This window comes from Oncorhynchus keta, chromosome 12 (assembly GCF_023373465.1).
Source record: "Oncorhynchus keta strain PuntledgeMale-10-30-2019 chromosome 12, Oket_V2, whole genome shotgun sequence".
NCBI lineage: Eukaryota > Metazoa > Chordata > Actinopteri > Salmoniformes > Salmonidae > Oncorhynchus > Oncorhynchus keta.
Window position 1 is genome coordinate 30,588,923 of NC_068432.1, and position 12,689 is coordinate 30,601,611.

The window sequence follows — 12,689 nt, forward strand, 5'->3', positions numbered from 1 at the left end:
TAAACTTTTGTTTTTGACCAAATACTTATATTCCACCATAATTTGCAAATAAATTTGTTAAAAATCCTACAATTTGATTTTCTGGATTTTTTTTCTCATTTTGACTGTCATAGTTGAAGTGTACTGATGATGAAAATTACAGGCCTCTCTCATCTTTTTAAGTGGGAGAACTTGCACCATTGTTGGCTGACTAAATACTTTTTTGCCCCACTGGTAATCTGTCCCAACAGCATAGCTTTTCTTTCAGCACCATGGAGTGAATCCTTACCACCGCTACACCTGGCTATTATCGGAGACTTGTCTGTCAGAGAAACAGTTCATTCAGCCTCATTTACTGCTTTTTTAAAAACCATAGCTGATATGGCTGACTTGCTTAAACAAATGTGGTTACTACTCACTCCTTGTAGATTTGTGCAAGTCGATAACCCTTATGAAAAAGATTGCAGTAATAGTGCAGTATAATTGCAGTACAACTTCAGTTAGAGTGCAGTATAACTGCAGTTCAACTGCAATACACTACAGTTATTCTACAATTACTTTAGCCAACTTTTTTCTACAATTACACAGCCGACTGCAGTTGCTGCACTTTTACTGCAGTTTTAATTTGTAAGGGCATTCTCCTTCAATAAAAAGGAATGTTTAGTTTTCACTTTTGAACCATACACAAACATTATTACATTTATTTTCAGTAAATTCATAAAGTTTATTATTATATCATTAACACTTAGCTCTAAGTATAAGCAATTGCAAGCAAAAGAGCTGCGACAATGTAGACCTATTCGTTCAGCACTTTCAAAATGGACATGACAGAAATTCAGATAGATGTTAGTTCAGATAAATTCAGCGAGATGTTGAGGCCTTAACTTTGCTCTTCTTTAAGTCACCACACAGAAAGAAAGGAAGGACAATGTACATTTGGCCTATAGTCAAAAAGGAAGGACAATACAATCATTAGAATACAATATACAACCTTCGGTGGTCGATGTCACCGGTTTTCTAGCCTCCACCGATCTACGTTTCATTGTCCATTTGTTATATCTTTATTGTACACACCTGGTTTCCATTCCATTATTATTTATTCCCTATTTAACCCTCTGGTTCCCACATGGTTTTGTGCGTGTTTGTTCTGTGTTTAGCAGTCGATACAATTTTGTGAGCTGGATTGTTTTCCCTGCGTGGAATTTATTTTGCTGTCTTCTAGAGTAAAAGTGCCTTATTACTCATCCTCTGTGTCCTGCGCCTGATTCCGTCCCACCTGCTGCACATTGACCCTTTACAGCACAGCTGCACAGACAGCGCATTGCACAAACAAAACAATACTCGAAATATCAGCTGGAATTACATTGGTCTACTACTGAACTTTTTGCTGAAAACAAATATTTGAATGGAATCTGGTAGTGATGCCTCTAGCACTGAGATGCAGTGCCTTAGACAGCTGCACCACTCGGGAGCCCCAAGTAAGCCACTGATTCCTTCCAAACCACTCATTGTTGAATTTGCGATTTCTGATCTGTTATGTAACGTTTATGTCCAATGGCCGATGAGCACTGATACGTTTTATCTATAATTTCTCTTCATATGACAAGGATTGAAAAGGATTTGCCAGTAGATTGTTGACGTGATTCATGATGATGACTGCTTGTCTAGCTTGATAGCTAAGATTTTGAAAGTATGATGTTATGATCAGTCCAATCGAAGCTACAGGAAATATAACGTGATTTGACGGAATTTAACTGTGGCCAATGACCTTGAGCTTTCTTCGATGGCCACTTCTAATTTAAATCTATGGCAGCACCCAAGGGGGCTTGAACTGCCTAGCTCTCCCTGTAGATCCTGCGATGACGTAGTGTCCCAATGAGTGACAGAACACTAAGTCAATCATGGCGCAGCTAGAGAAGATTACCATCGCCTACACTATGTATTTTCCACTGATTGCCCATCCACCACAGAAAGCACTGAGCTTGGCTGAAACACCTTCTTTTTGGAGCTGCCTTACTCAAGAAAGCAAGAAAGAAACCTTGTTTGTTTGTGGCTTTATTTTTACATTGTTTGCAAACTGATATGTGACAAGAATGAATGGCAAAATAACATGCAAAACACCCAACCAAAAAATATTCACATATATAAATATATATTTTTTTAGCTAAATAAGTGGGGCTCAAACAGGCTCAAACAGGCTCTGCCCTACCTGCCCTGAATGACTGGTTGACACTGGTAATGAACAGTGGTGGAAAAAGTACTAAATTGTCAAAGTAAAGATAACTTAATAGAAAATGACTAAAGTAAAAGTAAAAGTCACCCAGTAAATGCTACTTGAGTAAAAGTCTAATAGTATCTGGTTTTAAATGTACTTAAGTACAGTGGTAGAAAAAGTACTCTATTGTCAAAGTAAAAAGTAAAAGTATTAAGCAAACCAGACGGCATGATTTTCTTTTTTTGTATACGGAGAGACACGGGCACAATGCAACACTCCAACACTCCAACATAATTTACAAACAATGTATTTGTGTATAGTGAGTCCCACTTATCAGAGGCAGTAGGGATGGCAATGCGTTATATTGATAGGTGCGTGTATTGCACCATAATCCTGTCCATCCTGAGCATAAAAAATGTAATGAGTACTTTTTTGTGTCAGTGAAAATGTATGGGAGTAAAAACTACATATTTTCTTTAGGAATAAAGTGGAGTAAAAGTGAAAGTTGTAAAAAATATGAATAGTAATGTACAGATCCCCCCCCCAAAGACAACTTAATGAAGTACTTTACACCACTGGTAATGATAATGTGGTATGGTACAGGAAAATGGTAAAGAGATAACTATGGATGAACATGGTCATGCTTGAGGGAAATATTTGCATAGGTATGAGGGGGCCCGAACCAGTTAGGCACTGTGAAAATGAGCACAGAATATTGGCAAAACGTAACTCGCTCCAGATTATTGTGGATGTCACACTTTCATCCCGTTTATTGACATAAATACCTTTCCCAGGGCTAGATTATATTTGATGAAGATGAATAGGTTTTGTTTTCCCTTTTACAGCTCTCATACTGTGTGTCTGAGGGCTTTCTATCTAATTAATGCAACACAATTCAACTGTGATACATATTCAACAGGTTCTCTACCAGAGGCCTAGACATTAGGTGACCGAGGATGCATATACATAATATGGATACATATCTATGTTAACTGATCCCGGATACCACCCCATACAAATCCATTGTGTTGTGGTGGAGCTCAGGACACATCTGCAAAGCTCTCATAAATCAGTGGGTCTTCTCAAGAGGCCCGCCACGTCTCCATACTCCACACAAAGCCTGATTGCATTCAGCATTGTATTTGAGCCAATCACTTGAGCATTTCAAACCCATCTCCAGACAGACGCTGTTTAAATGAAAGGCATCTGTCCATTGCATCTCACCACTGAACCAAACAGGAACATTCAAGCAGTGTATTAATAGGAGATCAGTGATCAATGTTCCTCAATTTTTTTCGCCACTGAGCAAATTTCAGGTCTGCTGAGCGCAAACTTGAACTTTGTGAGAATTCTGTGCAACTTCTGGCATGCATTTACTTCTTTAAGTTACAGTTTTAACAGTGGCCAAGTAGGCTACTGTGGCTATTTGTTCATAATGTAGGCCTACCAGAGTGGCCTACCATCGAAAACAATGGAGAAATATGCATCCCATAACATGGTTGTTTAATGTAGGCCTACATTCCATAAGATTTTTGAAAAAAACATGCAGGGCTTGACATTAACCTGTTTATCCACTTGTTCTTCAGACAAGGTGACTGAACAGTTGTGTTGTTTGATGCAAGAAACCACTTTACAAAATAAAATAAATTGTTATTCCCATACCATTATTACAGAGAATCAGACAAATTAAGCTACCCTCTTCCTATCGATTTAGCTTATTCAAGACCGTCTCAAAATATAACAATGCCCCTTTAAGCTCTTCACCTGACTTGATTTTCAAAGATGGCTAGAAATGCACACATTTTGGAAGCAACCACTCCCAAATGATTGACTAGGAATTCACTATAACTCGGCTAATAACTCACAAACTAGCAAAGAATATGAACAAATGTGCGCAGGTGGCTACACAGCTCTCGCTTTGATCTCAAAACAAGTGCATCTACCCACAACCCTCATGCAGCCAATATGTCTACTGCAGCTCTGATTGGTTATGGCACAATGGCCTGCGGAGAGTATGGGCCTCTGTCATGCATGTCAATGCAACAGAATCCTACTCCAATGCGTGCTGCCTACAATAACATCTCTTGCACAGTTAGCTTTGCATAGTTCATTTTGTTTCGAAATGTTACATTGAAAGTGGCTAATATTGCGTTAATTTGAGCACAATTCCCACAGCAGAGCGAAACGTTGATAGTGTTAACAGAAGGGGAAAACTCTAGAAAGTTGAGAAAAGTTCAATCTGTGCGGCAGTCTGAGGGGAGCTGTGCACCAGTGCGCAGTTTAGAGGGACCATTGTCAGTGATCATCATGAATGTCTGGCATTCTGAAAAGCTGTCAGATGGAATAGAGGTCTGCTTTGGGCTATCATCATGTCTAGAACTATAACCTAGCTACCCTCAACATGAGTTACATTGAAAACGAATGAGTTTTATGTGAATATATTTACATTTGGCAAATATGTATGTCCAGCTGTAGTATCCAACTGTTATGTTTCACTACTGTACTGTGATCTACAAACAATGCTAATTCTGAGGATGAAACGTCACTAGTTTTCTAGGAATAACAGAAGAGGATCCAGCATCCAGTCTACCATTCGGTAATATTACAATAACCCTCAGAAAACAGTGCTTTATTTCTGTGAGTTAGTATGACTGGGGCCAGGTGTCATTACCTGTCCACACTGGTCTCCTGCAGGCGGTTGTTCATGATGGCAAATGCGCCCACCCCTCCAGAGAAGCCATTGTGACGAGGAACGTGGCTCTGACGGGGGCCCTGGTGGGCTGTCTCACACAGCTGCTTCTGCAGCAGCGCCAGAGACACCTTATTGGACGCTGTGAAGTCATTCACCGAGATCATCTCCCCAGAGAGACGCCGGCCTCCAGCGACCCCGTCCACCCCCATCCCAGCATCTGTCTCGCTGTTACACACTGTCTCCACCGAGGCGTCTGTGTAGCGGTGTCGCCTCACAGGGGGGTGTGATGGGGTGGGCTGCACAGCGTTGCGTTTGAGCCGCTGCTGGCGGAGCCGTGCGGGTGGAGGCCTCAAGCCGGCGTGTTTGTTAGGGAGGCAGGGGCAGCAGAGCCGCCGGCAGAGGCCCCTCTTAGGGCAAGAGCAGGGACAGCGCCGGCCTGGGCAAGCCAGCCGGGTCAGGATCCAGTTGAGAGTCTGTTTGATGATGATGGAGATAACGTTGAACAGGGAGTAGATGCAGCACACTCCCATGAGGATGAAGAGACAGTTGCCCAGGCGATAGGCATCCTGGGCCTCATAACGCTTCCTCTGGCTACTCACCAGGTCCCCGAAGCCGATAGTGCTGAAGGCCACAAAGCAGAAGTAAAGGGAGTCCATGTAGCTCCAGTCCTCCATGGAGCAGTACAGAAAGGAGGCACTGCAGGCGATCAGCACAGACGCCACTCCCAGGATCAGCATCACGTAGTAGACAGAGGGCTTCCAACCCTCCAGACTGTCCTCCTCACTGCGGGGCTCCCCGACCCCAGACACAGGGCCCACCCCTGAGCGCCTCATCCTCCGCTCGTGGCACCAGCGCATGATGTAGGCTAGCATGGTGATGATCCTCTCCAGGAAGAGGTTGAAGAAGAGGATGGTGGCGGCACAGCCGATGAGGCCGTAGAAGATCAGGAATATTTTACCAGGGATGGTAGCTGGGGTGTTCATACCAAAGCCTGGTGGGAAAGAGTACAAAAGAGAAGGGTCAATGTGCCAATTGTTTGTCAAATAAGTGCCTTTACATTTGTTCTTACTTAGCACTAGATGTCAAGATGATAAAAGATGTGGAGTGGCTATTTCATACCATGAATGCAATTTATATTAGAGTAAGGGATCATCATTTTACAGTACTGGACACTTTATGTTGACAAACTCAAAATAAGAGAGACTGAATGAGTCATGAAAACAGAAGCTGAGAGAAAGAAGGGATGAGATGGAAACATTAACAATGTTCAGTCATTAGTAGTGATCGCATAACAAAACACTAAAGTCCCAGAAATGTAAATTGACCTCACATTTTTCATTTCATTTTTTTCATTTTACCTTTATTTAACCAGGCAAGTCTGTTAAGAACACATTCTTATTTTCAATGACAGCCTGGGAACAGTGGGTTAACTGCCTGTTCAGGGGCAGAACGACAGATTTGTACCTTGTCAGCTCGGGGGTTTGAACTCGCAACCTTCCGATTACTAGTCCAACGCTCTAACCACTAGGCTACGCTGCCGCCCCAAGAGAGACGCCCAGATGCACATTGAAATTGAACTAATTTGACAAATAATGCCTCGGAGTCTCGCCGATCATCAATCTAATCCCGTCCCAGCTTCCTCTCCTCTCTCTATTCATCCCCTTCATCTACTCAAATAAATATTCTACATTATACTGTGTATCTGTTGAAACAGTTGTGTTCAGTTTGCATCTACATGACAGCAAAACTCTTTGCATCTTAAATACCCTGACTCTGACCCTCACACAGAGCAGCTGTCCAACTCACCGATGGTGGACACAACCGTGCCGACAAAGTAGAAGGCTCCAGAGAAGTCCCAGCGGGGCCTAAGAGCGTCCACTCTGATCCCAGCCCCATTGGCCTCTTCATACTGTCGCAGCAGCGCGTGCAAGGCTCCCAGGCTTACCTGGTGACTCAGGGTGAAGTTGGCCAGCTGCTGGTCCCAGAGGTGGTGGGCACGGAGCTCAGAGGGGCGCTCCAGGGCGGAGAACACAGCCGCCCCACACAGCAGGTAGAGCAGGATAAGCCCTGCCAGCAGGCAGAAGCGGGCATTGTCCTCATTGAGGGGCGGCCGGGGGCAGCAGCCTCCACTCCGTTTACGAGCCATGAGTGCAGCTAGCCCAGCACAGATACAACACCGCACTAACATACACTGCCTGTCTGAGCCTGCCTTATTTACATCGCTCACTACACACACATCACACACACCAAACTACAGCCTAAACACAAAAATACAAGCTTAACATACCCTAATATGCTAACAAAAAAGTGGGTACCCACACAGAGAACCTACACACACAGCTGCCCCCCGATGCCAGGGGATGTTGATGGTTGATCCATCCAGAGCGCTCTCAATGTGTTATAATGTCCTGAGTGGTCATTCACCTCTATGAGTTCTGAATCTGATGATGTGCCCACTGATAGAAGAGGACTCCTGACTGTATGGTCACAGTTTATGACTATGAAATCCTGAACTGGTCTGTGAACAAGATACAGGTACTACTGGGTAATTAACTTGGTATTGGAATTGTTTTCAATCAACAAGTAGAAATCCCTTTTTCGATCTTTTCTCAAAATGTGTATATTAATTTATTGACATCTGTCTTGTAAAGTAAAACTATCATGAATCACTAGAGCTATTTACTTTTCCTGAATATCAGAGTATCATCAAAACCTACACCTCTCATATTTTTCTTTTTTTACACGAATTGCTCATAAAGCTTTTCGATAATTCACATCACATATTATCTGAATAATAAAGAGAGACAAAACATACCTGATTTTTGAGATCTTGATTAATCCAATAATTTCACACTTTATTCAAACAGTTTTTGCACATGGCCATGGTGAGACTTGATCTGCGGTTTAAGGTACCTGCACTGAGCGTGCTTTTCCAAGGATCTGATGATCAGTGACCATGTATGTGTAGTGAGATGAGAGCGAGAGAGAGCGGGAGCGAGCGAGCGAGCGAGAGAGAGAGAGAGAGAGAGAGCAAATAGAACCCATGTTTGCAAGCAAACCTTGATTGGTGTAAACATTTCTTGATTTTAGAAGCTTTTCTATTCATGTCCTCCTGTAATCAACATTCAATCTAATATTCTCTCTCACTGGGCAGACAGTAACAGATGGTCTTCAATATATTATTGATATGCAAATACTGTATCTAAACTGATTAAAACACTGGATTTGAGCTGTAAACTGATTAAAACACAGCAACTTCTTATGTGCATGGTATTTATCTATGCAACATCTGACTGCAAATGTGGAATTCAAATACATCAGACCTTCAGAGGTCTTCTGAGGTGGTTCAGAGCTCATTGATTATACTCTTATCAGGCTTTACCAAGTGATTAACTGAGTCTAATTTTCAGACAACCAGATATGTTCTCCTCTCTCCTTTGGTTTAGTACCAAGTGTCTCAGGTACAAGGTGTGCCTCCTCTCTGTTGTAGTTTGTGTGGGAGGGATGGATTTGTTGTTCCTGACTGCTCTTTTGTGTTTGTCCGTCTGCCTTTAATCTTGGATGAGGGCTGAGGGGTACTAGAGGGGCATTGGTTCATGCTACGACACTGAAGTACTGAGTATCCAGGTGCAGAAGAAAGAGGCTGTGCATGAATGAGAGACACCGGCCTTTACACCTTGTGATGGAAATGTGTATAATGTGAAGAGACAGTCTTGAAAATGTTCATCTTGTCCTAGTGTCATAAATAATTATTGGTTCCTGGCTGTGCTTGGTAAAGATATGAGGGGGGCTCCTCCTCCTTAGGACCATCTGCACCCTGCATCCCACTGCTGGCTTGCTTCTGAAGCTAAGCAGGGTTGGTCCTGGTTCGTACCTGGATGAGAGACCAGATGCTGCTGGAAGTGGTGTTCAAGGACCAGAAGGAGGCACTCTTTCCTCTGGTCTAAAAAAAAATGTCAACAAATATCCCAATGCCCCAGGGCAGTGATTGGGGACACTGCTCTGTGTAGGGTGCTGTCTTTCAGGGTGGGATGTTAAATGGGTGTCCTGACTCTCTGAGGTCATTAAAGATCCCATGGCATTTATTGTAAGAGGAGGGGTGTTAAACCTGGTGTCCTGGCTAAATTCCCAAGCTTTCCCTCATATCATCCCCAGCTTACAATTGTCTCATTCATCCCCCTCCTCTCCCCTGTAACTATTCCCCAGGTCGTTGTTGTAAATGAGAACAGGTTCTCAGTCAACTTACCTGGTAAAAAATCAAATCTGGCAGAATGCCCAGAATATGTTCTACAAGTTAAAATAGGAGATGGTACCAACCCTACGAACTATGCCTATGTAACATGTCTGTAACCAGTATTTAAGGAACTAACGGGACTGCCCCGAGTAGAGCTCCTAATTGACATGTGTACTTGGTGCATTGAGTTGGTTGGAACCTTTCCAGCACGCTGATAATAAAAGTTGATTAATTTAATATTGACTTTGAGTGTCCCTAAGTAGAATTTTGACAGAAATTTGGCGTCACGATGTTGATGATTGATGCTGCCTGTGGAGCTTTCCACTGGGGATCTATGAGGAAAACCGGTGGTGCATTTTATGAAGCATGAGGGACATTCCCCACTGACCAAAAGACGATGAGATCCGCCCAGGCCAGACCCTTACAGTGAGCTGCCCAGGAGGAGACACATCATCTGCAAACAATTGAGGGACGGCAACTGATAAAATCAATCAAATTAAGGTGAGTAACGCATAAAAAGGTACTCATAGTCTTATAGAGAGAAGGCTATTTACTAGTCTAATGAGAAGACTAGAAGGAGGGTGTAATGGTACGATGAAAAGCCCCACTGACAGCTGTCTGTATGCATGTATAAGAAGTGACTACATGGTCCGCAGCCACTAACAATAACACGAGGTGTTAATATCTATATATAGGAGATACATTTGGTATATAACAAGTAACGACAAGAGAATCGTTGAAGATGCACATGGGTTCCTCAAGGGGTACCTCAGGGGTGTGTGCTCAGTCCCCTCCTGTACTCCTTGTTCAACAATGACTGCATGGCCAAGCACGACTCCAACACCATCATTAAGTTTGCCGACAACACAACAGTGGTAGGCCTGATCACTGACAATGATGAGAAAGCCTATAGGGAGGAGGTCAGAGACCTGGCAGTGTGGTGCAAGGATAACAACCTCTCCTTCAACACAATCAAGACAAAGGAGACTATTGTGGAATACAGTAAAAGGAGGACCAAGCACACCCCCATTCTCATCAACAGGGCTGTGGTGGAGGAGGTTAAATTGATCAGAAATACAGTGTAGACATTGTTAATGTTGGAAATGACTATTGTAGCTGGAAACGGCTGATTTTTTATGAAATATCTACATAGGCATACAGAGGCCATTATCAGCAACCATCACTCCTGTGTTCCAATGGCACATTGTGTTAGCTAATCCAAGTTTATAATTTTAAAAGGCTAATTGATCATTAGAAAACCCTTTTGCAATTATGTTAGCACAGCTGAAAACTGTTGTGCTAATTAAAGAAGCAATAAAACTGACCTTTAGACTAGTTGAGTATCTGAAGAATCAGCATTTGTGGGTTCGATTACAGGCTCAAAATGGCCAGAAACAAAGTACTTTCTTCTGAAACTTGTCAGTCTATTCTTGTTCTGAGAAATGAAGGTTATTCCATGCAAGAAATTGCCAAGAAACTGAAGATCTCATATAACACTGTGTAGTACTCCCTTCACAGAACAGCGCAAACTGGCTCTAGCCAGAATAGAAAGAGGAGTGGGAGGCCCCGGTGCACAACTGAGCATAGGACAAGTACATTAGTGTCTAGTTTGAGAAACAGATGCCTCACAAGTCCTCAACTGGCAGCTTCATTAAATAGTACCCACAAAATACCAGTCTCAACATTAGCAATGAAGAGGCGACTCCGGGATGCTGGCCTTCTAGGCAGATTTGCAAAGAAATTGTATGTAGCCATTTATAAGAGAAGTGTGCACGTGGTCGAGAACCACTGGAAGTGTTGAAGATACATATGGTGTCCTCTACCGCCCGTCGAGCTACAGGTAGTGAGCACTGACCGGAGAAGCCATTGTGTACCTCTCGGGCTGCTGTGCTGTAATCGTTGCTCATGATGTGGATGTCAAAACATAAAGATCTATAACGGTATAAAGGGATTCTGTATAGAGATATGGAAGGAGAAAGTAATATTCCCAAATATGCTGTTAAATAGAACTCTAACGTGAATATATATATATACATACCTTTATTTAACTAGGCAAGTCAGTTAAGAACACATTGTTATTTTACAATGACGGCCTATTTCGGCCAAACCCTCCCCTGTGTGCTGCCCTATGGGACTACTGATCACAGCCGGTTGTGATACAGCCCGGGATCGAACCAGGGTCTGTAATGATGCCTCAAGCACTGAGATACAGTCCCTTACACCGCTGCACCACTCCGGAGCCTATTTCAACCCCTGTATGAATAGAACACTTGTGTAGAGGAGGAATTTGTGATGTAACACACATTTAAAATGGGTTACTAGAGATAAAGTAAGATAATATTGAGTAAAATGGGTTACTACAGATCTGATGATGTAACAATAGAAATAATAACTTACCCACACGTAGACGTACGTAAGTGGTGTAAAAGGTATTCTGAGAAATGTTCAGTGGTCACTTTATGAATAATTTGATAAAGATAAGTTTAAAGCATTGTACGGGACTTGACTTACCCCTAACCAACACAACTATAAACAGATTTCCCCCACCCTTGTAAATAAACCCCATACCCTGTTAAAAAGACCCATTGATTTTCTGTATTCACCTACTCAACCGTATAACTTGCTATGGTAGAGACTTATTATGGATAGATCACCACCCTCTACATGGGACTAATAGACAGTGCCAGCCCATTTAATACATATTGATCCCTCCAAAGTATTACATATGAATCTTAAAATAATAGACATTTAATAAGTGTGAAGCAGAAAGTGAATATCCAACAGAGATTGGTAATAAAAATAGAGCATTGTTAGGGTAGACTCAAATTAAAACAATGCCTTCCAATATGGAGAAAGTTATCATGTTTGTTTTGTTTTAAACCTTGCAATAGGGGGAAAAGCAGAACGTTGTTTGAGAGTGATCCTTGTGTATTAGAAGTAGTAGATTGAGATGGTCTTCCTATTGGGAAGAAGGGAGTCCTAGTTGAAGGAAACATATGGAGACTAGTGAAAGTAACAAAGCGAATGGTAATTAGCTTTCAGATAGCACTCTAATAATGCAATATCTTAGTAATTTGAAGAAGTAAATGTTTTAATACAAGATCACATGACGAACAGAGGTATGAGGGTGCCATCTTGTGTTTGGGTAAGAGATAAGCCTCCAGTGGAACAATAGATCGTACACACTGAACTCAAACAGGTTGTAAGGAACACAGTGGGGGTAAGGGACACAGTGGGGAAATTTGGGACAGAGGTATGAATAATTGAATAACACACATTTTTGACAACTTATTGCTCAATTCTATAGTTTGGGTAGCACAAATGATTTAAGTAAGAAGGTAATGTCATCTAAAACAATAATCTGTTAGAATATTCAAAAATATGCATCATGTTTACAGTAATGCACTAAAGAAAAACTGCTGCAAATGTGGAAAATAAATTAACTTTTTGTCCTGAATATAAAGCGTTATGTTTGGGACAAATCCAACAAAACAAATCACTGAATATCACTTCATATTTTCAAGCATGGTGTTGGCTGCATCATGTCATGAGTATGCTTGTGATCGGCA

General features: G+C 42.1%; 1 protein-coding gene across 1 annotated transcript; it reads right to left on the bottom strand.

Annotated features, from left to right (window-relative positions):
- Positions 1-2,788: 2,788 nt before the first annotated feature.
- Positions 2,789-7,104, bottom strand: LOC118391699 (potassium channel subfamily K member 13-like). Its single transcript, XM_052457998.1, has 2 exons — positions 6,693-7,104; positions 2,789-5,877 (listed from the first exon to the last, which is right to left on the bottom strand). The coding sequence occupies exons 1-2, from the start codon at positions 7,072-7,074 to the stop codon at positions 4,862-4,864; spliced, it is 1,398 nt and encodes a 465-aa protein (XP_052313958.1). The 5' UTR covers positions 7,075-7,104; the 3' UTR covers positions 2,789-4,861.
- Positions 7,105-12,689: the final 5,585 nt, after the last annotated feature.